Genomic DNA, 22950 nt, shown 5'->3' with positions numbered 1-22950 from the left:
CATCGCTTATCTCATTCATGCCATGACCCACAATACAAGAAACACTGGTCACTGAAAGGATTCTGTTATCGGTCAGCGTTCGGGGGGAAATTTTTGTTTGTCCGTCTAAACAATTGCTGCGTCGTTGATATTTTTACTTTTTCATTGGGATTTTTGTTTTCTTTATTGGTTGCCCAGTTTTATTCAAGTATATTGCGGTAAGATAAAAAGAAATGCAATCGTAAAAATTGTGAAATTTGAATATCGATCTAAAGATATCTCCTTTTTCTCTTAAATAATTATCGTATTCTGTTACTGAGATGAATTATCTCTCAAGAGTTCTCAAATATTTTAATTTTTGATTGGTCAAGGAATTGGCATGGCCAAATCAGCACATACCTAATTTGAACCGGTTGAATCATTCTTTGACCACCTTTTGTAAGCTGTGTTAAGTGGAATGTTGAGAAATGTCGCGCCTTCTTTTTGAAGGTGACCGCCAACCTATTTCGTCCAAGGGACTATCACTTCATTTGTATCTGTATTGAAAAGAGCTTGTTAGTGATATTTCATAGTTCAAAATGTTTTAAAATGCAAAATACAATTAGTTTTGCAAGATATTTCCTCTCTCTCTCTATCTCTCTCTTTGTCTCTTTCTCTCTCTATCTCTCTCATTTATATATATATATATATATATATATATGCTAACAGAAGTACCCGACGTTGACTGGGTTCAAAAACAGTCTACAGAAAATGGACTGTGATAGATGAAAGTATGATAGTTTATGAAAAGGAGGGGGTTGTAAAGAGATAGGTGTTTTGATACTCAAAAAATTTACCCTCAGCAAAATATGATGAAAGTAAAGATAATTTTCGCGAAAATATATTTTTTTATATCAATTTTGTTTCCATTCGTAGGCAAGAGTGACCAACAAAATTATGTTTCCTTGCAAAGAGAAAATGTTATATATATAATAATATAAATATACAATAAATAAATGTTACCATAGTCAATAAAAGTTACTTTTATAGTAGAACCAAACTCCTATCTTTACATCATCAACGCTCTGATCCCCATCTGGCATCAATTGTGATGGATGGCTTTCGTCTGGGAGAGGCCCCGTGTTTTGACAAGCTTCTGGGTTTGACCTTTACTCCTGATCTGAAATGGAACACGTACATCAAGTCTGTTGCTAAGGTCGCTGGAAAGATGGTGGGATCCTTCTACCGCTCCAGAAGATATCTCACTACTGATGCAATTCTCTATCTGTATAAAAGCCAAGTACGTCCAAGGATGGAATACTGCTGCCATATGTCTGGGCAGGAGCTGCTAAAAACAGCCTATCCTGTCTTGACAGAATACAAAATAGGCTTAGTGGGGATGCCCTTTTCTCTACCCTGCAACCTCTCTCCTACAGAAGAGACGTTGCGAGCCTATCCTTGTTTTATCGTTATTTCCATGGCAGGTGCTCGTCTGAGCTCCAATCTCTGGTCCCCCCTCGCCAATCTTTCACAAAAAACACCCGTTTAGCTGAATCCACTGTGAAAAATTTCCCCCACTGTGCCTAAATCAAAACGTGGATTCCATGAACAAAGCTTCTTTCTTAGAACTGCACGCCTGTGGAACTCTGTTCCGTCTGCCTGCTTCCCACCGGACTACAACTTGGATGTGTTCAAGTCCAACGTTAACAAATTCCTAATGAACCGCCCCCTTAAGTAAACACTTCATCAAATTTCCACACTAACGTAATGTACTTGCAATAACCCTTATCCCTGAGTGTCTTCCGGGCCTTGATAAGTGATGACCACTGTGTAAAAAAAAAAAGAAAAAAAAAGTTCATTGGTTTTTATTTTTAAGTAGTTTGTAAAAACAAATTTAATTCACGAACCGGTTTAAAAAGAAAAATCAAAATGGCAGCGACTTTGAAATGGAGAGACCCGTTTTCAATTTGAAAGAGGGGCACCTGAGTATTCTGTGTTAACAATTTAAGAGAGTTCCGTCAATGTAAGGAATGTTTATAAGCATATTTTAATGTTTTCCGTTATTTTGTGCTGAGGAATATTCGATTATGTCATGTGTAGTTTATATAAAAAGTCATTTAAGTAGTTATCGCCTCAAATTTCGTTTTAATTTCGGTTCGCTGAAATTATTCCAAGTAAAGAACATTAAAAACTATTTCAAAACAAAAAAAAACATGAACTGAACTTTTATTGACTGTGGTAACATTTATTTCTTGTATATTTATTTTTTCGGGTAGTCGTTTATTGGCTTTTCTGCTAAACACTCTTACTAAATAATATCGACGAAATATCGAAAAACAAAGAAACAAAAACAGTTTTGAAAAAGTAATTAAGCTTTACTTACTTTAGTAAAATAATTCGAAACAGCAAAATGGGATATTAAAAAGTAAACACGTAATTACTTTAGTTTTATTAAAGCAAAGAATCGATATAAATACGAATAAGAAAATGGCGCCCTTTTCAAGCAGACCCGCTTCGTTTCAGTTTTATAGTATTGAACGGTGTAATATTGCGCCGTCCGATTCAGAGTTGTACTATTGTAATGTAAAGAACACGCAGAAAGGGTTGTAATCAACTGAATTCCTTCTAGTACACTGACAAAAAAAGCTTAAACAGATATAAAAATAAAAAGGTTATGTAAATGTTTTTAAAAAGACACGTAATCATGTGAGCAGGATTTGTTCCTTCTTTTGACATGATAACAAGTAACGTTTTTATTATTTATCTATTTTCGAAAGAGTGCCACGTGCAAGTGGAGAAGGAAAAAAACAGTTATGCAAAATTTGTGTCGAGAATGTCTAAAGTTCAGACTCTTTTTTTTGGGGGGGGGCTTTCACTTTAATAAGAACGTGAATTTATGAGGTGAATTTATTCGACACAATATGATTCAAATCAAAAAAATAAATAAAAGCTTACATGAATTAATATTAAAGTTGAGGTATTATTGTGGACCCTCACCCCTTTTAAAGACCTTGTTAAACTTTGTGACATATTTACATTCTATGAAGGTCAGGCGCGAATGAACACCCAATAATTTTATCATACCATATTTCTTCAAACTGAAACATAATTATCAAAGTATACTAACGCAAATAGATACGAAAGGTCTTTGTTAAAGTTTGTGCGATATTTCCATGGAGTACAGGCGCGAATGCAGACCCCACAGTTTTGTTATAACATCCCTATTTAAGTTGAAACATACTTATCAAAGTATTCCTATGTACATCTATATCAAAAACACTTGTAAACTTTTTTTTTCATTTTTTTCCTTACTTTGGGGGCCAGGCGCGAACGCAGACCCCACAATTTTTATGAACCACCGTTCTGCCAGATCAAACATACCTATTCCTGATCCTCGATACATATTCTATCATTATATGTAATCAGTTTTTTAAAAAAGTCAACCATATAGGAGCCTATTCGTGACCAGACACACACACACACACAGACGTTCAGCTTATATATATATATATATATATATATATATATATATATATATATATATATAATGTTAAATTCTCTTCATGGGGCTCTACAGTTCACGATGGAAAGTGAGAAAGATAACACTCTTCCCTTTTTGGATGTTCTTGTTGAACGTTCGAAAGGTGGTTTTCTCACTACAATTTACAGAAAGCCGACTTTTACTGGTTTGTACGTGAACTGGTCTTCTTTTGTACCAAAATCGCGAAAAATCGGCTTAATAAGTACTTTGGTACATAGAGTCCTTATGATTTGCTCACCTATTAAATTGGACTCTGAACTGGACAAGATCAGGGATATTTTCATCAATAATGGTTATCCTTTAGACCTCATTGATGATTGTATAAACAAAAAGGTTGCTGACTTCAAATCCCTTAAACCATTCGGGCCTTTAAAATGCCCTGTTTACTTAAAATTACCGTGGATAGGGGATAATGCCACGAAAATAACCAAACAGATTGTTAAAAGCATTACTAATTGCTTTTATGCTGTTTCCTTGCGGTTAGTGTATACTGTTAGACCTGCGTTTCCTCCTTTTTGCAAGGATAGTTTGCCTTACGTCCTCAGTAGTAACATTGTATACAGTTTTTCATGCCAGTGTGACGCTGGTTACGTGGGGCGGACCTCCTTGCATTTGAGGACTCGTATAAACCAACACGTTCCTTCTAAAATTAGACAGGGTAGAGTAGGATCTATGAATCTCCCTTGCTCTACAACTTTGGACTCTGCTATTGGCCAACATTTGGTTGATAATCCATGTTGTGCCAATCAGTATAAAATAGAGTGGTTTGAGGTACTGCATAGAGCGGACTCCAAAAATCATTTAAGAATTTTGGAATCTGTTTCTATTGCCTTTCGTAAACCATCTTTATGCCAGCAGAAGGATACGGTGAAGGCGTTGAATCTCTTCGGGAAAATTTGATAACCTTTTTTTTTTTTTTTGTCCTTCCCTCGCGGTGCCATTTTAAACGCTTTTTTCTCTTCACCAATTAAATTTACTTTTAATCGTCTTTCTGGCACTTTTAGTACTCGTTTACTCGTTCCCCCCTTTTGCTCTTTATTTCGGCATTATGTTATTTAATTTTATACTATCGATTCTCTCCTGACGAGATGATAGTCGAAAGAGCTTTTGAGAGATTTCCGCCCCTTTTATTTAAATGTATCTATAAATTTTGTACCTCCAAACATTTATTCATATATATATATATATATATATATATATATATATAAACATAAACGGTACTTTCGTGTTTTGTCCGCATTTACCGACATCGACAATTTAACAGTTCTATCACTTAATCGTAAAATGTTTAAGCTCTAATTTTTAAGGTTTATTTCAATTTGTTTTAATTATCATTTACTTTTGTCATTTTGTTTGTCTTTCATTTTCGCTGTATCTTAGAAAAACAGAAGTGGTAAATTACTATTTAAAATGGCGTACCAAAAATAATAAGGCCTTTCTAACGTAAAACGACAATTGGATTATTCGAACTTTACTTGTCTTGATGTTATTCTCAAGTTTGTCGATCTAATCCTGATCTTCAGGTGCATCGTGTCGAATTGGGGAACAGTAGTCTGAATTCAAATTATCTGCTACTGATTATTTAATTCCAATTTACAGTCGAGCATTTTTTTTCTTTTTAGATTTGTATCAAGATTTCTTATCATGAAAAGTTGTCTAAATCAGTTTTTTTTATCATTATTTCAAATAAAACCAAAAAAAAAAAAAATGTCAGATACCCGAATGAAACTAGGCATCGGAGAAAGAAAACAAAATGACAACAAAGTGAAGATTAACGGTTGTTTATGCTGACGGTGTTAAAGAATCGGCTGTTAACCGTTGGGAATACAACCTGTACAACCAAGCGATTGAGCATCAATGTAAACAGGTGATGTCCTGGATATACAGTCTAGCTGCTATTTGCTAGAAACGCCAAACTAAAGCACCAGGATTATCTTGATGTTGATTTTTCTTAAGTGAAAATATTGTTCCTTTATTTATTTGAGGTTGTTAACAATCATTAGATTGTATTTTGTGTAAAAAAAAAAAATCTAGAAGTATTAATTTTGGCAAATTGGAATATTAACCGACTTTGTTAAGAAGTTGGCAGTAAATAGTTGGCTTAAATGTAGTCTCCGTTATTAAACTTTTGGTAATATAACTTCCAGCGAGAGTTTCGGATTTCTATATTTTTATATTTGTTAAATCGTTAGATGAAAGTACAGGATAGTTAAAACTCCCCCCTCTGATGTTAAGAATGGCTTTCTGAATAATCAAGCCACCCATTTGCTTTCCTTTTTGTAAAAAAATTTAAAATTAAAAAAAAATAATACAATGCTTTTCCTGAGTTTCTTTATTCCATGACCTAAAATGCACAGGTGACTATTTTCGGCAATCACCTGGTTTCATAATACTTCCTGTTTTAACGTCGTTTAGTATTCCAATTTGCCATAAGTTTCTCTTAATAATTTGCACCTTCGAAATTTTCATCTAGTTTAGAATTTTGTTATTAATTCTCACTGGAAAGAAACATTTTAAAACTTGTCTCATCAGATTCTTAAACTGCAAAACTATTTTTCAAATAGCGGGACAAATTTTAGGACTAGATTTTATTATTTCGGGGTTGCAAATACTTGTATCAGTAGAGATAACTTATAGATTGTTTTTAGCAATTTTTTTCTTTTTTTTTTTTTTTTTTTGCTTTTGTACAAAACATTTGTTTCAAAATGAAAACAAATTTTAATAGGGAGAATTTTTTAAAAAAATCCATTTCATTCGCTACTGGAATTAAATTTTTATTGTGTTAATTAAAAAAAAAAAAGCGGTTGGGCTTAGGACATGTCGGACTGCTAAGAAACATATTTATTCGCCTTATTTGAAATTAACCACCGGAAATGTTTTACGGTTCTCAAAGCACGGTATTTTATTCCCATCTTATTTTTGATGTGAAATTCAAATTCTCCTTTATATTTGTAATGTAGAGTGGCCCACTTAAAAGTAGCAGAGAGGACATTCTTTTATTGTTTAAATTACCTGTGGGGTTATAAAAGATACTGGACATGCTCCTTGTTGACATCTATGCATTTCTGGGTACGTTTAACGCTTGCAAATACTGCCTGTGGATCTTCCCTGGTGATTCTTCTGAGAGTATTGGTAATGTTCTCCATTTGTTCGTCTAAGTTGTGAGCATTATTTATATAAACTTCTTGTTTTAAAATCCTCCAAAGATAAAAATCACATAAGTTCGGGGAATGTGGTGGCCATAACCGTTTGCTTATTATTCTCTTTTCCGTAAACATGTCATGAATTCGTGTCAATGATTTGAGATGTGTGGTATGTAACGCCATTTTGTTGGAAAAAGAATTGCATTTTGTCTTGTGGTGTCAGTTGGTCGTTAAGAGAAAGATTAGATATACTTTGAAGTGGGCTACCCTGTAAATAACATACATTCAAATTATTATTTAAATCTTGATAGCGGTTCAAGAAAGGTTTGGTTGGTGCTGACGTATTGTACAAAACGTAAATCTTGAATATTTCGATTTCTTGGGTATGATTTAAATTTCTAGATTGTTGGGAAAGACATTGGCCCACAGTTTCTCCTATGTGAGAAATGTGAGAAATGTGAGAAATGGTAAATTTTACTCAAACATGCATATGGATGTTTCAGCAGAAAAAACTGTTGATTTTACTGTAAAAATAGAAACGAAATCTACATTGACAAATTCGGTTATTTTCTGACGCGTCATCCAATTTACTACATAGCTACTCGGTGTCGGTGATAACATAGTACGTGACATCTTTTAAGAGTTTTCTCTCTTACCTCCATACTCCTCAATCCCATTCATTTCATCTCTTCCGACTAAGGAAAGCAGATACATGTTAATCGTAGCCAAAGAGCCAATAAATTGTGTTTTGGTTTCTCACTAAAAATCGACGAAAAACCATCGCTTTAAAATGTCTACGTTTCCATCCTCTTCGACTAAACTTGTTGCTGTTGACAACCAAAACGATAAATATTACATATTGAGTCCAAAATGTCTGAAACCTTGCTGAAAAGTAAAATATCAGCTTTGTGCGTGTCTTGTGAAGATCCTCACTTTTAGTTGGACACATGCAGATAATTACCATTTTAATAATTTATTATGACGTTATGAAGTAAGAATCACCACCAATGATCGTTCAAGCAAACGTAAACACATCTGCTGTAACATTTGTAACCAGTCGGGGATACATTGGATGTACAAGTAGGGTAATACCTTAGGATACTGCGTTCAAGTTCTGTTCAAACCTCCTGAGCAACTTGCATGTATGCTCTTCCAGTTACAGTTTGTTTTAGCATAGAACAACTCTTCAACAAAGGTTTCAAATGCCAAGAGAAACAACATTTTGATAATGATAAATACAATGTTAATTATAAAATAATTTAATACTTAGTTTTATTAGCATGGTCTTTTTGGCATATTCAGATTATATATTGAAGAAAATTCTCTGAAATCTGTAACAGAAAACTGAATATTTACGTTGAACACGAACGTGAATGTCATTTTCTTTGAGAGGAAGGCTACTTAAAAATGTAAGAGTACTTATTGTTCGCATTCGTCAAAGCTATCTTTTTCTAACTCAAGGCCTCCAATATGACAGCGCATGATGATAGTCGCAACATCTGGTTTCCCCAATTCTTGTAATGCTAGAACCAATTTATTAACAGCACCATCGCATTTGTCCGTCTGGTGGCGCTTCCAGTACATTAAAATCTTGTACGTGATTTCGTTCATACTGATTCCGGTAGCTAGAGCGTCAAAGACTAAACCGGTGACGCAACTCTCCGTCAGACCCAAGTAAGTAGCTAGATTCAGTCCGTTCATCTCGACCCGGGACAAGTAAGACAGGCTGCGGCCGGACAGGACACGAGACTCTCGAGGAACTGAAATTACAGAATATCCAGGTGTAAATTAGAAATATACAAAACAACAAGAATCAAATTAAAGCCTATCATTTCTTTCATTGTATTTTAGTGCCAGACATATAAATGGTTCTTGGAATCATTAAGTCTACACTGACTCCATTTGAAAATTCATTAACTGCGACATACAAGGTTTTAAAAGATAAGGATGAAACATAAATAGTATATATTTCTGATTTATCTTACTTCTAAATAAAATCCTCGACACTATAAAGACAAAGGTGTATTTGTATATATGCATGTTCCGTTACGTAAGTTAGCGAGCACGGAATCTGCAGAACGAGATAATTTTAAGTGCTTTGGGGTAAGGGAGAAAGAAAATAGCAAGTTCGCCTTCCCATCTAAAATTAATTCGAAAGTCTTCCTTTGCTCTATTTCCATAATGAAACTTTTTTTCTTATTCCTATTAATACGTTTTCTTTTTAAATTTCCCATTTGATGTTCTTCCTTTTAACTTTATTGAAAAAACTTATATGGATAGCAGTGCCAACACTAGCGAATCATATATTTTCATTTTTGATGGTGTTTTTTCGTCATTTGTTTTCGCATTAAATACGAATAAAACTACACGCTAGTTAACCGATCATGAATATTATCAGTACGAATAGCATTTGAGGCGTTTTAAGTCATATGATGTAACATGCGTGTAAAGACTTAAATATTTGCCTAAAATGTTACAGCAAGTTGGGTTTTGTTGTTGTTGTTTTTTTCTAATTTGCAATTTTTAATCTCTGAACTTCTACGCTAAAAATATCATGTCGCGAAAATAATACGCGATTATAAGGAAAATCCTAAGAGTGTCAGTATTATTAGCAAAAATATGCGACTGATGAGGCATATATTTGCTAGAATATGTTTAGATGGTTAATAAACACTTTGTAACAACTTGCTCACTTGCACTACTACCTCCCGATGATAAGGTAATGCTTGGGAGGATAGTTTATAACAATAGATAATACATGATTCCCCCAGCTAAAAAATGAATATTAGTATTATAGGTGTTATTTTCAAGGTAAACTCAATTTTTTTACGGCATCTTTTGTTGAATAGGGTACTTTTGCATTTAATGAACCATACGTAACTCAGCGTTTGCTCGGCTTTGTCCGGCGCATGACGTCAACAGCTCGGGTTTTGCTACTGCCTGAGGAAACATGGCAATCAGCCAATCAAAACGCCATTAGAATTGACGATCGCCTGCATTATCAAAGTAATCTACCTATGGGTATTCGAGATGGCGTCAACAAAGAATCTCCAGCACGAATGTAGGTTGCAGTCACGTCACACAATTTTGGACTGGAAGAATTTCCTACGAGATATATGCCAAAATTGCTTTCTCAGGAATCCCCGGAAGATAGGAGGCCCAGGCCATACGGTCGAAATCGATCAGTTTGTCTTCAACCGCCAGAAACATAATGTCGGCAGACGTCTAACACCGGTTTGGATCTTCGGTGGATACGACCCGGCCAAAAAGGAGGGTTTTTTTAGTTAACATACTAAATAGGAATGTGGAAACCCTCCTTCCACTAATAAGCAAATACATTCCGCCGGGGACCAGACTGTTGGAGGGCTTACAGCAAAGTGGGAGGAGAGAGGTATCACCATTTAACAGTGAACAGACTTAATTTTGTAGATGCCGTAACACAGGCAACAACAAATCATGTGGAGCTGGAGCGGATGTGGATGGAAGCAAAGCAGCGCAATAAACGAGAATGCGAAACCAACCGGGAGTTTTTGGACACATATCTTTTATTTTATTTTATGTGGAGACAAAAGTTTGATAGACAGCCGTTTGACTCCATATTAACCGACATTGCTGAATGCTATCTGATTGGTAAGGAGCTTCCTATCGCATCCACTATCTCATCTCCATCCGCTTTGTCGTCTGATGCCCTCCAAAAGTCTAAGGAAAATATGTTCCTGGCAAAAAAAAATCTCGCAGGGATTCTGGTTTTAAAAAAAGTTCTGTTCCTTTCTTTTTCTTAAATACTTAAAAAATATTTCCTGTTATTTAATGAAACAATGCTTATTTATAATCCTACAAATATCAGTTTTGTTTATTTTACGTAAATACTTGAACAAAAAAAAACATATTTCACAAAAAACAATTACTACCAATTATTTGTTTACAAAACATGTTTTATATGTATTTGAAAACAGAAAACAATTTCATACAATAATAATAATAATAATAATAATAATAAACATTAATGAACGGTAGGTTTTTGCTTTTTATTTATGTATTTATTTTTTTATGTTTCTACATTTACAATTTCATTTTACAGTTTTTTTTTGTTTTTTTTTTTGCTTTTATTTTTGTTTTTTTGTAGCGTTGTTTTTATTTTATCGCCAACGCTCAGTTTTATCCGGCTGTTGACGTCATATGCGGGACAAAGCCGAGCAAACGCTGAGTTACGACTGGTTCAGTAAATGTACAAGTACCTTAAATAGTAAGGTGAATGTAAAAATAATTACTCTCTTCGTGTTAAGAATGGGTTTCTAAGCGATAACGTTATTATTTCAGCACGGTTCGTATTCTGCATACATACATTATTTTCACATATACATAACAGTAAAAATAGTATGAAGGAGTAATCCCCGCCCCAAATACTATTTTAAACTACATTACCTGTCCCGCCATAATCTTAAACAGAACATTTTCGGTTTCATTGTATAAAAATAAATAAATAAAATAAGCAGAAGGTAATCATTGAACTAATGATATCCTGACAATTATGCCCCACCCCACCTCTAAAAAATAAGTATAAAAGATATTAAAGTAACAATTGTCGGCTTCAGATATAAGAGGAATAGTATAATTTATACTTCAGCCGGATATGAAATTTCGTATAGTATATAGAATGAACTTACCATTCTTATTTACTCGCACCGTTTTCGTAAGACGACCCATTGGATCGCTGTCAGTGTATATTTTCCGAGTTTTCGAAATTGATCCTTTCTTTGTTATCGGTATCTCTTTGATCGGGGCGGTCGGGGGTAAACTTATATTGCGTTTCAACGACGGTTTCTTCTTAAGCGGTTCTTCCTGTTTTGGCGGTGGTTCAACATACAAATAACGGTCTACTTGTTCCAGACTGATGTCCAGTGTGAATATGCCGGACAGTTTACTCCGCTCTTCCTCGTCCTTTATACACTCGGGAGTAACTGTCACCTGGCCAATCAACGGCCGTATATTGTCCGTGCTTGGTGCAATCTTAAAAAAATAATAATGCTCTCTCAAGCACGAGTAGAATTGTATACGATTCTCATTTTCTGTGTCCTCTATCAATTTCAAGTCTCCTTCCACGTCGATAGTCCAAGTGAGACCGTCGTAAAATTCCGGATCGTTGTATTTGAAGAACTCATGGCGCTTCCCTGGAATGTCGAAGTGTGTGGTCTTTTCCGGTTCTTTTTTGGCCATTGGATTGACTTTTTGGTAACCTTCACTCTCCCACCGTTTTTCGTGGTAATATGAGTCGGCCCTCGGGTAGCATGCAATCACAGCTTTCCACAGCTTTTCTTCAAAGGATGCAAACAAGGAGATGCAGCCGGGGATTTTGTCGCACTTCTCTTCCAGAGTGGCGACAGCTGCTTTCATTCGACGTTGACGACCTTCCTTCGTCTTCACCACACAAAACCTGTAAGTAGAAACCTTGCTTTAGAAGAGTCATCAATATTTAATAAAATCCATCTCAGCCCCCACCACAACCACCATAATTCTTAAATGGTGAACATTTTTTAAGACAATTTTTATGGTCTAGAAAAAAAAATTACTAAGGGGCTCCATCCTGATAATAAAATGAAATAGAGAAACAGGGTACTGCTTCAGGCTTCATGGTTTTCGAGGTAACCCCTAAAGTCTAGCCCTTTATCGCTGTGATACAAGTGGTGACAACCTGATAGTGTCTGAGCTACGCCGTCTGAAACTGATTCGCAGCATGGACAATCACGGCGAAAAAGCTTAGTAACAAGCGGTATTGAGCTGCATCTGGTTAGCAGTTCTGGTGAATATCAACGAGAAATCGACATCAGAACCCGTCGTTCTCTGGTTGTTCCTTTCTTTGTATGTTGCAAGAAAAGACTGTCACGTGCGGAACCAGAAATCAAGGAAGCTATTGACAATGTTGCTTTTGCGCCATTAATTTGTGTGTTCTGGGTTTCTGGGTCTCCTTCAACCTTGCATGCAACATATGAGTGTTGATGCTTTGTGTCCAGATTAACAAATAGCTGCGACCAACGAGCACTTCATGCCGACCAACAACATTTATAAGTTGCGATCTTTCTGAGCTCTATGCAGAATTCCATCTTTCAAAACAAGCAAATCGATAGAAACAAAACCTATAACACAACGTTTTATTTTATTTATGGAATGACTTCTTTTCTGCGAACGTGGCAACCAAAACCGTACAATCAATCCGCAACAAAACTTTAATTATGGTAGACAGAAACATGCAAAATTAATACTGAAAATCTACTTGTATACAAAAGGTGAGTTTACCGAGCTGTTTCCTATATAATTTAATGCTATAAAATGTAATATCTTTTAGTGCTGATAGTGATGTTACGGCTTTACCTTATCATAGTCTACAACAAATATTTCTTCGCTTCTTTTTCTTCCTTACTTCCCCCTTCTCTGCCGTGCTCTAACCAAGTCTATCGACCTATTCCACAAATCCTAAAACTCCATCATAAAAAGTCTCCAAAAAGATTAAATCAAAAACTCCAACTTCCAACGTAGACCCCCACCACCATGTCTCCTTCTCCAACATCAGGGATCTATGTTTCAACCTTTTAGGAGCGGAAATTTATTTACAAAAGACAAAACAAGACCTATTCTTCAAAAGCGAAAATGGTATTGAACCGACTATTTCCCTAGATGAGTTCGTAATTAAAGGATATTCTAACTTAACATCCAAATCTGAACCCCAAGATCGCCATGGGCATGGAATATGCGCTTACATTAGAGATGGCTTTCCATATAGTAGGCATCTCCAGAGAAGACCCTAAATTACATATGTATTTTTGGATTGCGCTTGCTCACACGACTGTGTTTATATTTGCCTCCCCCTATCGCCCCCATAACAGCGGAGTTACTATCTTTAAGAGCATATCTTAGAAAATTGATCACATCCTGTCTGCTCATCCTCCGGCTAACATTCACGTCTGTGGAAACGTCAGTGTTCACAATGTGGAATGGTTAGCCCACTCAAACAAGACGACGAGAGGCGGTTCTATCACGATTTCCCCATTTCTTATGGCCTAACTCAGATTGTTCACGAACTCACTGATGGTCAGTATGCAAGTGCCCTAGACCTTTTTCTCGCAGCTTGCCCTGAGCTATGTTCATCTTCTCTTCTACTCCTACTGAGATCTTCTGACCACTCGATTGTCTCAGTTAAGATAAAAACAAAATGTAATGAGTCTGCCAACATACCTCTCCATCGTACAGCATATCGATACTCTATGGCTGACTAGGATAGCTTTCGTACATTTATATCAGATCTACCTCTACATTCAATGTTTAAAAAGACCATGTTCTCCATAGTATCATACCTGACCGAATGGTTTATTGTAGGTGTTGACTGCTTCATACACTCAAAATAAAATTCCAGCAAAACCCAACAGCTAGCTGTGGTTCTCTCCAGAATGCGCTGCTGCCATTGCGCACACAAATCATTATTTCCATTGTTTCCAAAGTAATAGATGTACTGAGACTACAGCCGCCTTCAGTACTGCCAGCAACTACTATAAAAGAATAATAAAGAATGCGAGAGAGAATTGTATGCTCAATTTGTCGTCCAAAGTAGCTGAGCAGCGGCTCAGTTCCCACCGATTTTGCCAAATAAAAAACAGGGTCCTAAATAAAAGTGTGCTTTGTCCCAACTATAATCAATGGGCTTCAGATAATCTCGTCAGCATCGGACAAAGCCAAACTTTTTTCCAAAACTTTGCATGCAATCAGGGCCGCCATTTCCTCCTGTGTCTGAATACATGCTATGCAACATACAAATATTTGTGTGTGAGATGTTTCCAAGCTAATCAAAAACCCCGATTCCAGTAAAGCAACTGGCCCTGCCGGCATTTCAATTATAGTGCTAAAAAAGCAACAAAACCTAGCTCCCATATTTACAAATCTGTTTAAGCATTGTGTTCAAGGGTAATTGCTTCCCAGAACTCTGAAAAACCCCATCAATATGTTCTGTATTTAAGAATTCAAGTGATCGGCCATCTCCCTCTCAGTATAGACCAATCAGAATCCTGTGCGTCATGAGTAAGTTGTTGGAATCTGTGTTAAATAAAGAAGTAGTCAACTCCTTCAACAAAAATAACCTCATCATGCAATATGGTTTCCATTCTACTTAGCGAATCTCGATGGAGGCTTCCTTTCTTTCCTTTTGACATATCAAAGGCCTTTAATAGGAAAAGGCATAAAGGTCTACTCCACAAAATCTCCAGCTATGATATAGCTGAAAATGTCTTTTTGATTATTAAATTTTGTATCTCTAAGTTCATAAGAGTAGTAGTTGATGGGCAGAAGTTAGAAGTTCACAGTATTAATGCTGGAGTCCCTCAGGGATCCATCCTAGGCCCAACTTTCTTCCTGATCTACATCAATGATCTCCCAAATCACATCCTAAGATCATTCATAGATATTTATGCTGACGACACTACCATTTATGGCAATACATCAAAGGCTGTAAATGACCAAGTTCTTTCTGATTCTCTCCTCTGATCTTGAGCACGTAGTGCAATGGGAAAAGGAGTGGCTGGCTAATTTTAATGCATCTAAAACCAAGCTTCTATCTTTACATCATCAACGCTCTGATTCCCGTCTGGCATCAATTGAAATGAATGGCTCTCGTCTTGGGAGAGGCTCCATATTTTGACGAGCTTCTGAGTCTGACTTTTACTCCTGATCTGAGATGGAACATGTACATCAAATCCGTTACCAAAACTGCTAGAAAAATGGTGAGATCATTCTACCGCTCCAGTAGATATCTCACTGCTGATGCAATTCTTGACTTGTATAAGAGCCAAGTACATCCAAAATGTACTGTTGCCACATCTGAACTGGAGCTGCTAGCTGCTAATCCTGCCTTGACAGAGTTCAAAATAAATTCGTAACCTAGTAGAGATGCCCTTTTCTCTTTCCTGCAACCACTTTCCCATAGAAGAGATGTTGCGAGTTTTTCACTGCTTTATCGTTATTTTCATGGCAAGTGCTCGTCTGAGCTCCAATCTATGTCCCCCCCCGACCAAACTTTCACGAAATATGCTCGTCTAGCCAAAGCCACTATCAATAATTCCCCCCACTTTCTATCTGTGCCTAAACTTAAACAAAGATTCCATGAACAAAGCTTCTTTCTTAGAACTGCACACCTGTGAAACTTTGTTCCATTTCCTGCTTTCAAACTGACTACAACATGGTCGTCTTCAAGTCAATGTAAACAAGTTCTTGATGATCCTTCCTATTAAGTAATCCAATTTACCAAATTTCCACTACTAACCATTACTACGACATTTTCCCATTGACTACTGTACACTCATTAACCCTTTCCCTTGAGTGGCCTCCGGGCCTTGATAAGTGGTGACTCCTTCATAAAAAAATCGGGATAACCTCAAACTGGTAAAATATCCATAAATTTAAAATTAGCAAGATATCTGCCTACATGCCGAGTCTTTTCACATCAACTGACACTATCCACGAGCTGATGTTTGTAGACTGCAACACTGTCCATTCAGTGTCATCGGGATTTTTCATGAGGACACACATCTCCGTCTCTTCTTGGATCTCGTTGCTGGGATGATTGTCATCGTTTGCATTCGGTACAGGCAGCTTGATTGTAACTGGACGCCGGAAATCATCAATCTGGTCGCTAATAACGTTTATAATTTCAACACAGTCGAGCAGATCAGAGCATATAAACGGGTAGTTTTCTTGGCAATACTGTACTGCCTTTGCGGAAATTGGATGAACCTAGAGAAACAAAATAAAAACACGTCTTTTAGAGGAAGCGATAAGTCTGTTTGCCCGAACTCGTGCACCTACACTGTATTTTTTTAAAAAGATTTTTCCAAGCTAACCTGACCGAAAATATAAAAGGGGAAAATCATAAAGGCCAGAGTTGGTTCACCTGAGAAAGGGTGAAGCTTATAAACCATGTAGAGGTCATAAAGAATCTGACAAACCATGGACGCACTTTTTCGTGCAATATTCTTATAGCAACCAACAGGAACAAAACTTTGTTACAGTCGATATTTAAATCCATTTTTTCCCATCAACCTTTGGTGTGAAATGCTATTTGATATAATGCTACTGTGAAATGAAATGATGCACATAATTCTTCTATTTTATTTCCTGTGCTCCCGGACAGCGCTTGGTATCCAACTTAGTTTCTTATAATTTTTTTTTCTTTTTCCATTATAGAAAAACTACTGGTCAGTTATAAAGGGCAATATACCATTTCTTATGAAAGTGAGCATCAAGGTTCCTTAAAATGTAGATAAACTCTAAAATGACTAAATAAACATTATACTGTAAGTCATGTAGAGACGTGAAACACCTACACTAACGCATACTTGTATGATGAAATTTGCATTCGCACCGAGCACACTAAGTTAGTAAAAACGATATTTAAAACAAAGGTAAACACCATTTGATTATATTTTAGATATCATCTTTGCGTGTTTTCAGTCTGTTTGTTAGGACATTCTAGCATAATGATATTTTCTCTTTCAAGTAATCCACAATCAAATATTCATAATAACACTGGTAGCATATGTATGTTGCTACACTAGTAGGGACTCTCAGCGTAGCCCGGTCTTAAAGTACGTTTAAATGATATTTTAATTTTTACAGATTTCGTATATATTATTATAGTTAATGTTCTGTCGATTTTTATATATTATAAAGTTGAGATTTCAAAATTAAAAAATATATCTATATGATTTGGGTTCATCAGCTTGACTCGAAACCGAATCCCAAACTTATATATATATATATATATATATATATATATATATATATATATATATATATATATATATAATAAACACTTACAAGCCTCCACCCCTTGGAAAAACTTCAAATTAACTACGAAAATCGCCATTTTTACATCTCCAACACATTTGAAAATAATTTCTGACGAGGACGCGTCACAGAACGTCTGAAACGTGTGTAAAAACGATTTCAATGACTTAAAAACATTATTACAATGATCCAAACATAATTCTCAATGAAAAACCAAGACATGGAATAATAAAATAATGTTAAAAAATACACATTGTTGGTTACTACTCCCTTATATATATATATATATATATATATATATATATATATATATATATATATATAACTTTAGTTCCTTCCACTATAATCGAAACCGAAACCAAAATTATGAAGAATTCTTGATAACATTATTTTTAAAAATAGATTGTTGGAGTGCCATCAGCTATAATCGAAACCAAAACCAAAACTTATGAAGAATTCTTAGTAAAATTATTTATTACAAGAAATGGAAGTATATCACAATTAAACGACCCGGATGTAAGCGTGGCACAGAAACTAACACACACGCTATCGTATTAATATATAGATATTGCCCTTTTACATAAATAAAATGTTTTAAAAGATTTTTTTCACTAATTTTCTTTAAAATATGAAATTTACACGGACTGTTCATGTTTTTCTTTTTAAATAATTTGACTATTCTTGATTTGTTTTTAGCGCAATTTATCCGACATTGTTACAAACATTCTTATAACTAATGTTTAGTGAACAATTATTTTCTTTTGCTTATTATTATTTGGGGGAGGGTACATTTTTTATTTGATTATGTTTTTGTTATTTTTGATTTTGCCATCTTAACAGTAGGTGATTTTAAAAAGACTGTATCTCTTCTTCGTTTATGGTAAGAGCACGTGTAAGGAGTCGTGAATCGGGGGTATATCTGGATTCATAACTTTTTTTCAATAACAAGAACCCAAGTTTGCCCATCTGGGCAAACTTGGGTTCTTGTACCGGAAAAAATATCCAGTAAATAAAACGTTGTTTAGTAAATCGTTATTTTATTTATTTATTTTTTTATTTTTGCATTTCCATACAGCAAACATTGATATAAATATCACTAAAACATCCGCTGGGACATAAGCTTCATTTCAGTACCTTACTTGTCTGGGTGGATTGCCGCGTCACACGCACGCACGCACACACACACACACACACACACACACACTCACTCACTCACTCACTCACTCACTCACTCACTCACGGAAAATTTATAATAATAATAAGAAGATAGATGTGATGTAACCAGTAAACAATTTAGCAATTAAAAGCTGGTCGATTTGAGTTAAAATGTATCTTCATTATTATTTAAAACAAAAATTAACATATTCATTCCGCATACTAGTTGAGTAATGATTAACATTAATTTATTTAACAATATCTCGCCCTCTTTGGAAGATTTATTGATTGTTCAGTTTATTACAAACATTTTAAAGAAAAAAGGATCTTATTTAAAACCGTACTTTTATTCAAGCCCACAAATAAAATTACTGTTAAAATACAGCGATCAGCATACTTTAAACACAATAGTTATTTATATTTTCTTGAATAAAAATTGTTATTTCGGTATAGATTTTAAAAATTATTTTGTTTTTGCTGAGGATGGGGCATAACTGAATGATAGACATTCACACTATCACAGGCATTTCAACCGAGAGATCTTTTTAATATTGTTACTTTCAATATTCTTTTTATTTCTTACCACTTTTGCCCAGTTTTCTCATAGGCCAGTGGTTTCTATAATTACTAGAATGAAGATCTTCCTAAAATTCCAGTTTCTTTATTATGTAAAATAGTATCTAAGAAGAGCAAATGAAATAAGATAAAATATCGCGTTCAACATTGTATATAACTTTTGCAAATCAAATTTATTTATAAAAAACATTAGGATATTTTAAGTTAGTCCACTGTGAATGTGATGATTGGGGAAGCAAAAGTGATTGACTGGAATAATGAAAAGGAATAATGTTTGTGTAATAATTGGGTTGAGTCGGATAGACATTGAAGACTGTGACTTTTCCTCTCCCTCCTTTTCCTATTTTAGGTCTGATTTTATAAGAATTTTTTTGTTTTGTTATTTTTAAGAAAAACAACATACCTCTAATGAACAGCTGATCGTCGTAGTGCTTGCTTTCCGTGGACATCTCAATGTACAACCTCGACAGAGACGAGACGTGTAGAGACAACCATTTGGAGTGAATTCGAATGCCTCCGATTTTCTCAAACAAGTCACAACAAACATGCCACCCCGATGTAAAGAGAGCTCAGCGTACATCTGATCAGCATCTTTCTTTCAAAGACAGAATTTTAAGAGCAGCACAACAAAAAATTATCAGTTTACATAAACATTCAAAATGGCGTCTTTGTTTGGCTTTCAAACAACTGTTTGAAAACCAAACAAACTATAATTTTAAAGAAAAACATTAAAATTAACATGTTTAATAGTTTTATTTTGTTATTGGTCACCAGTTTAGGTCATGAGTCACTCAGATATAAGAGGGAATGAAATGGAAATGATTATCGTCTGAAAGATGGGAGTACTATCATTGATCTAAGTAAATCTGTCGACCTAGTCCACAAATTCCAAAATTTCATCATGACAAGTTTTAAGAAAAAATACACGATTAAACCCGGTTCTCCAACTTCCAACGTAGACCCCTACTACCATGTCTCCTTCTCCAACATCAGGGGTCTTCGTTCTAACCTTCCAGAGGTTGAAACCCAATTACAGGAGACTAAACCAGACCTTTTATTTTTAAGTGAAACTGGCATTGGACAGGCTATTTCCCTAGATGAGATTGCAATTTCAGGATACTCTAACTTAACTTCTAAATCTGACCCCCAAGATCGCCATGGGCATGGAATATGTGCCTATATTAAAGATAGCTTTCCATGTAGGAGGGACATCTCCAGGAAAGATCCTAACTTACCCTATCTGTGCTTCCGGGTTGCTTTAGCTCACACTACTGCATTTATATTTACTCTCTATCGCCCCCACAACAGCGGAGTTACTATCTTTCAAAGCATATCTGAGAAAATTGACCAAGTCCTTTCTACTTATCCTTCAGCTAACATTCACGTATGTGGAGACTTCAATGTTCACAACGTCGAATGGTTGACCCACTCAAACAAGACCGATGATGAGGGGAGGTTCTGTCATGATTTCTCCATTGCCTATGACCTCACTCAGATTGTTCAGGAACCTACCCGTGTGCCCGATAATGACGGCCAGTATGCGAGCCTACTAGACCTTTTTCTCACAACTTGCCCTGAACTATGTTCAGTTTCTGTTCTGTCGCCTCTTGGATCTTCCGACCACTCTGTTGTATCAATTAAGATAAAAATGAAATGTAATAAGTCCCCAGACGTACCTCTTCATCGTACAGTATATCGTTACACTAAGGCTGACTGGGATAGCTTCCGTACATTTATATCTGATCTACCTCTGCATTCCATGTTTAAAATGGATGTGTCCTCTATAGTATTAGACCTAACTGAATGGTTAATTGTAGGTATTGACCATTTCATACCCTCTAAAAAGTTTCAGCAAAAACCTAACAGCCAGCCATGGTTCTCTCCAGAATGTGCTGCTGCCATTGCGCACAGAAATCACTTTTTCCACTGCTTCAAACGTAATAGATGTATGGAAACTAAAGCCGTTTTCAGGACTGCCAGCAACCATTGTAAGAAAGTAATAAGGAACGCAAGAGTGTTGTATGCTCAATCTGTTAAGTCCAAAGTAGCTGAGCAGCAGCTTGGTTCCCACCAGTTTTGGCAAATAGCAAACAGAATCCTGAACAGAAGCGTGTGCTCCATCCCAACTATTATCAATGGACCTGCGGTAATCTCGTCAGCATCAGACAAAGCCAAACTCTTTGTCAAGAACTTTGCAGCTAATTCTACCCTTTGCGACCAAGACCGCCAACCCCCAATATTTCCTCCTGTATCAGAAAACACGCTATGTGATATACGTATATCTGTACGTGATGTTGCGAAGCTAATCAAAAACCTTGATTTGAGTAAAGCAACTGGCCCTGATGGTATTCCAATTATAGTACTCAAAAAACTTCAACCTGAATTAGCGCCCATACTTACAAAACTGTTTAAACGTTGTCTTAAGGAGAATAGTTTCCCATCTCCCTGGAAAATCTCATCAGTATGCCCTGTATTTAAGAATTCAGGTGATCGCTCATCCCCCTCTCAGTACAGGCCAATAAGTCTCCTGTGCATCATGAGTAAGTTGCTAGAATCTGTGTTAAATACAGAAGTAATCAAACATCTCAACAAAAATAACCTTCTTAGTGACACTCAATATGGTTTCCGTTCTGCTAGATCTACAGCAGATGTCCTTACAGTTATATCGCATAGGATTAGCAAATCTCTCGACGGTGGCAATCTTTCTAGGGCAATTGCTCTTGACATATCTAAAGCCTTTGATAGGGTATGGCATAAAGGTTTACTTCATAAGATCGCTAGCTATGGTATAGCTGGAAAAGTCTTCTCAATTATTAAATCATTTCTTTCTGATAGGTTCATAAGAGTAGTAGTTGAGGGGCAAAAATCAGAAGCTCACAGTATTAATGCCGGTGTCCCTCAGGGATCCATCCTGGGCCCAACTCTTTTCCTGATCTACATTAATGATCTTCCAAATCATATCCTTACATCATTTGTAGACATTTATGCTGACGACACTACCATTTATGGTACCACATCTAAGACAGTAAACGACCAACTTCTCTCCAATTCTCTCTCCTCTGATCTTGAGCACGTAGTACAATGGGGAAAGGAGTGGCTGGTTACTTTTAATGCATCTAAAACCAAGCTTCTCTCTTTACATCATCAACATTCTAATTCACATTTGTCATCAATTGAAATGAATGGCTCTCGTCTTCAGGAGGCCTCAAGTTTTGACAAGCTTCTGGGCTTGACAATTACTCCTGATCTTAAATGGAACACGTATATCAAATCTGTTGCCAAGGCCGCTGGAAAAATGGTGGGATCTTTCTATCGATCCAGTAGATATCTCACTGCTGATGCTATTCTCTACCTATATAAGAGCCAGGTACGTCCAAGGATGGAATACTGTTGCCACATCTGGGCAGGAGCTGCTAGAAAGGACTTGTCCTGCCTTGATAGAGTTCAAAATAGACTTCGTAGCCTCGTAGGAGATGTCCTTTTCTCCTCCTTGCAACCTCTATCTCAAAGAAGAGATGTTGCGAGTTTGTCTCTGATGTATCGTTATTTTCATGGAAAGTGTTCAACTGAGCTTCAATCTATGGTCCCCCCTCGCCAAACTTTCACAAGAAACACTCGTCTAGCTGTAAACACTATCAATAATTTCACCCACTCTTTATCTGTGCCTAAACCTAAACGTAGATTCCATGAACAAAGCTTCTTTCTTAGAACTGCACGCCTGTGGAATTGTCTTCCGTTTTCCTGCTTTCC

The 22950-nt window shown here is 36.0% G+C and overlaps 1 protein-coding gene across 4 annotated transcripts in view; it reads right to left on the bottom strand.

Annotated features, from left to right (window-relative positions):
• Positions 1-7897: 7897 nt before the first annotated feature.
• Positions 7898-22950, bottom strand: part of LOC145277810 (uncharacterized) — a 76285-nt gene continuing 61232 nt past the window's right edge. For 3 of the 4 annotated variants that reach the window (XM_080129692.1, XM_080129693.1, XM_080129691.1), the window contains exons 3-6: positions 19604-19795; positions 16109-16416; positions 11310-12076; positions 7898-8402 (exon numbers count right to left, since the gene is read on the bottom strand). In XM_080129692.1, the coding sequence (XP_079985818.1) occupies positions 8062-8402; positions 11310-12076; positions 16109-16416; positions 19604-19795 (1608 nt within the window). In that variant the 3' untranslated portion in view covers positions 7898-8061. The remainder of the gene's footprint in view (positions 8403-11309; positions 12077-16108; positions 16417-19603; positions 19796-22950) is intronic. The other variant, XM_080129694.1, reaches the window with a different exon arrangement.

Source organism: Euprymna scolopes, chromosome 6 (genome assembly GCF_053919585.1).
Source record: "Euprymna scolopes isolate OS-2025 chromosome 6, ASM5391958v1, whole genome shotgun sequence".
NCBI lineage: Eukaryota > Metazoa > Mollusca > Cephalopoda > Sepiida > Sepiolidae > Euprymna > Euprymna scolopes.
Note: the sequence above shows the minus strand (reverse complement) of the source record. Positions and strands in the feature narration are given on the sequence as shown.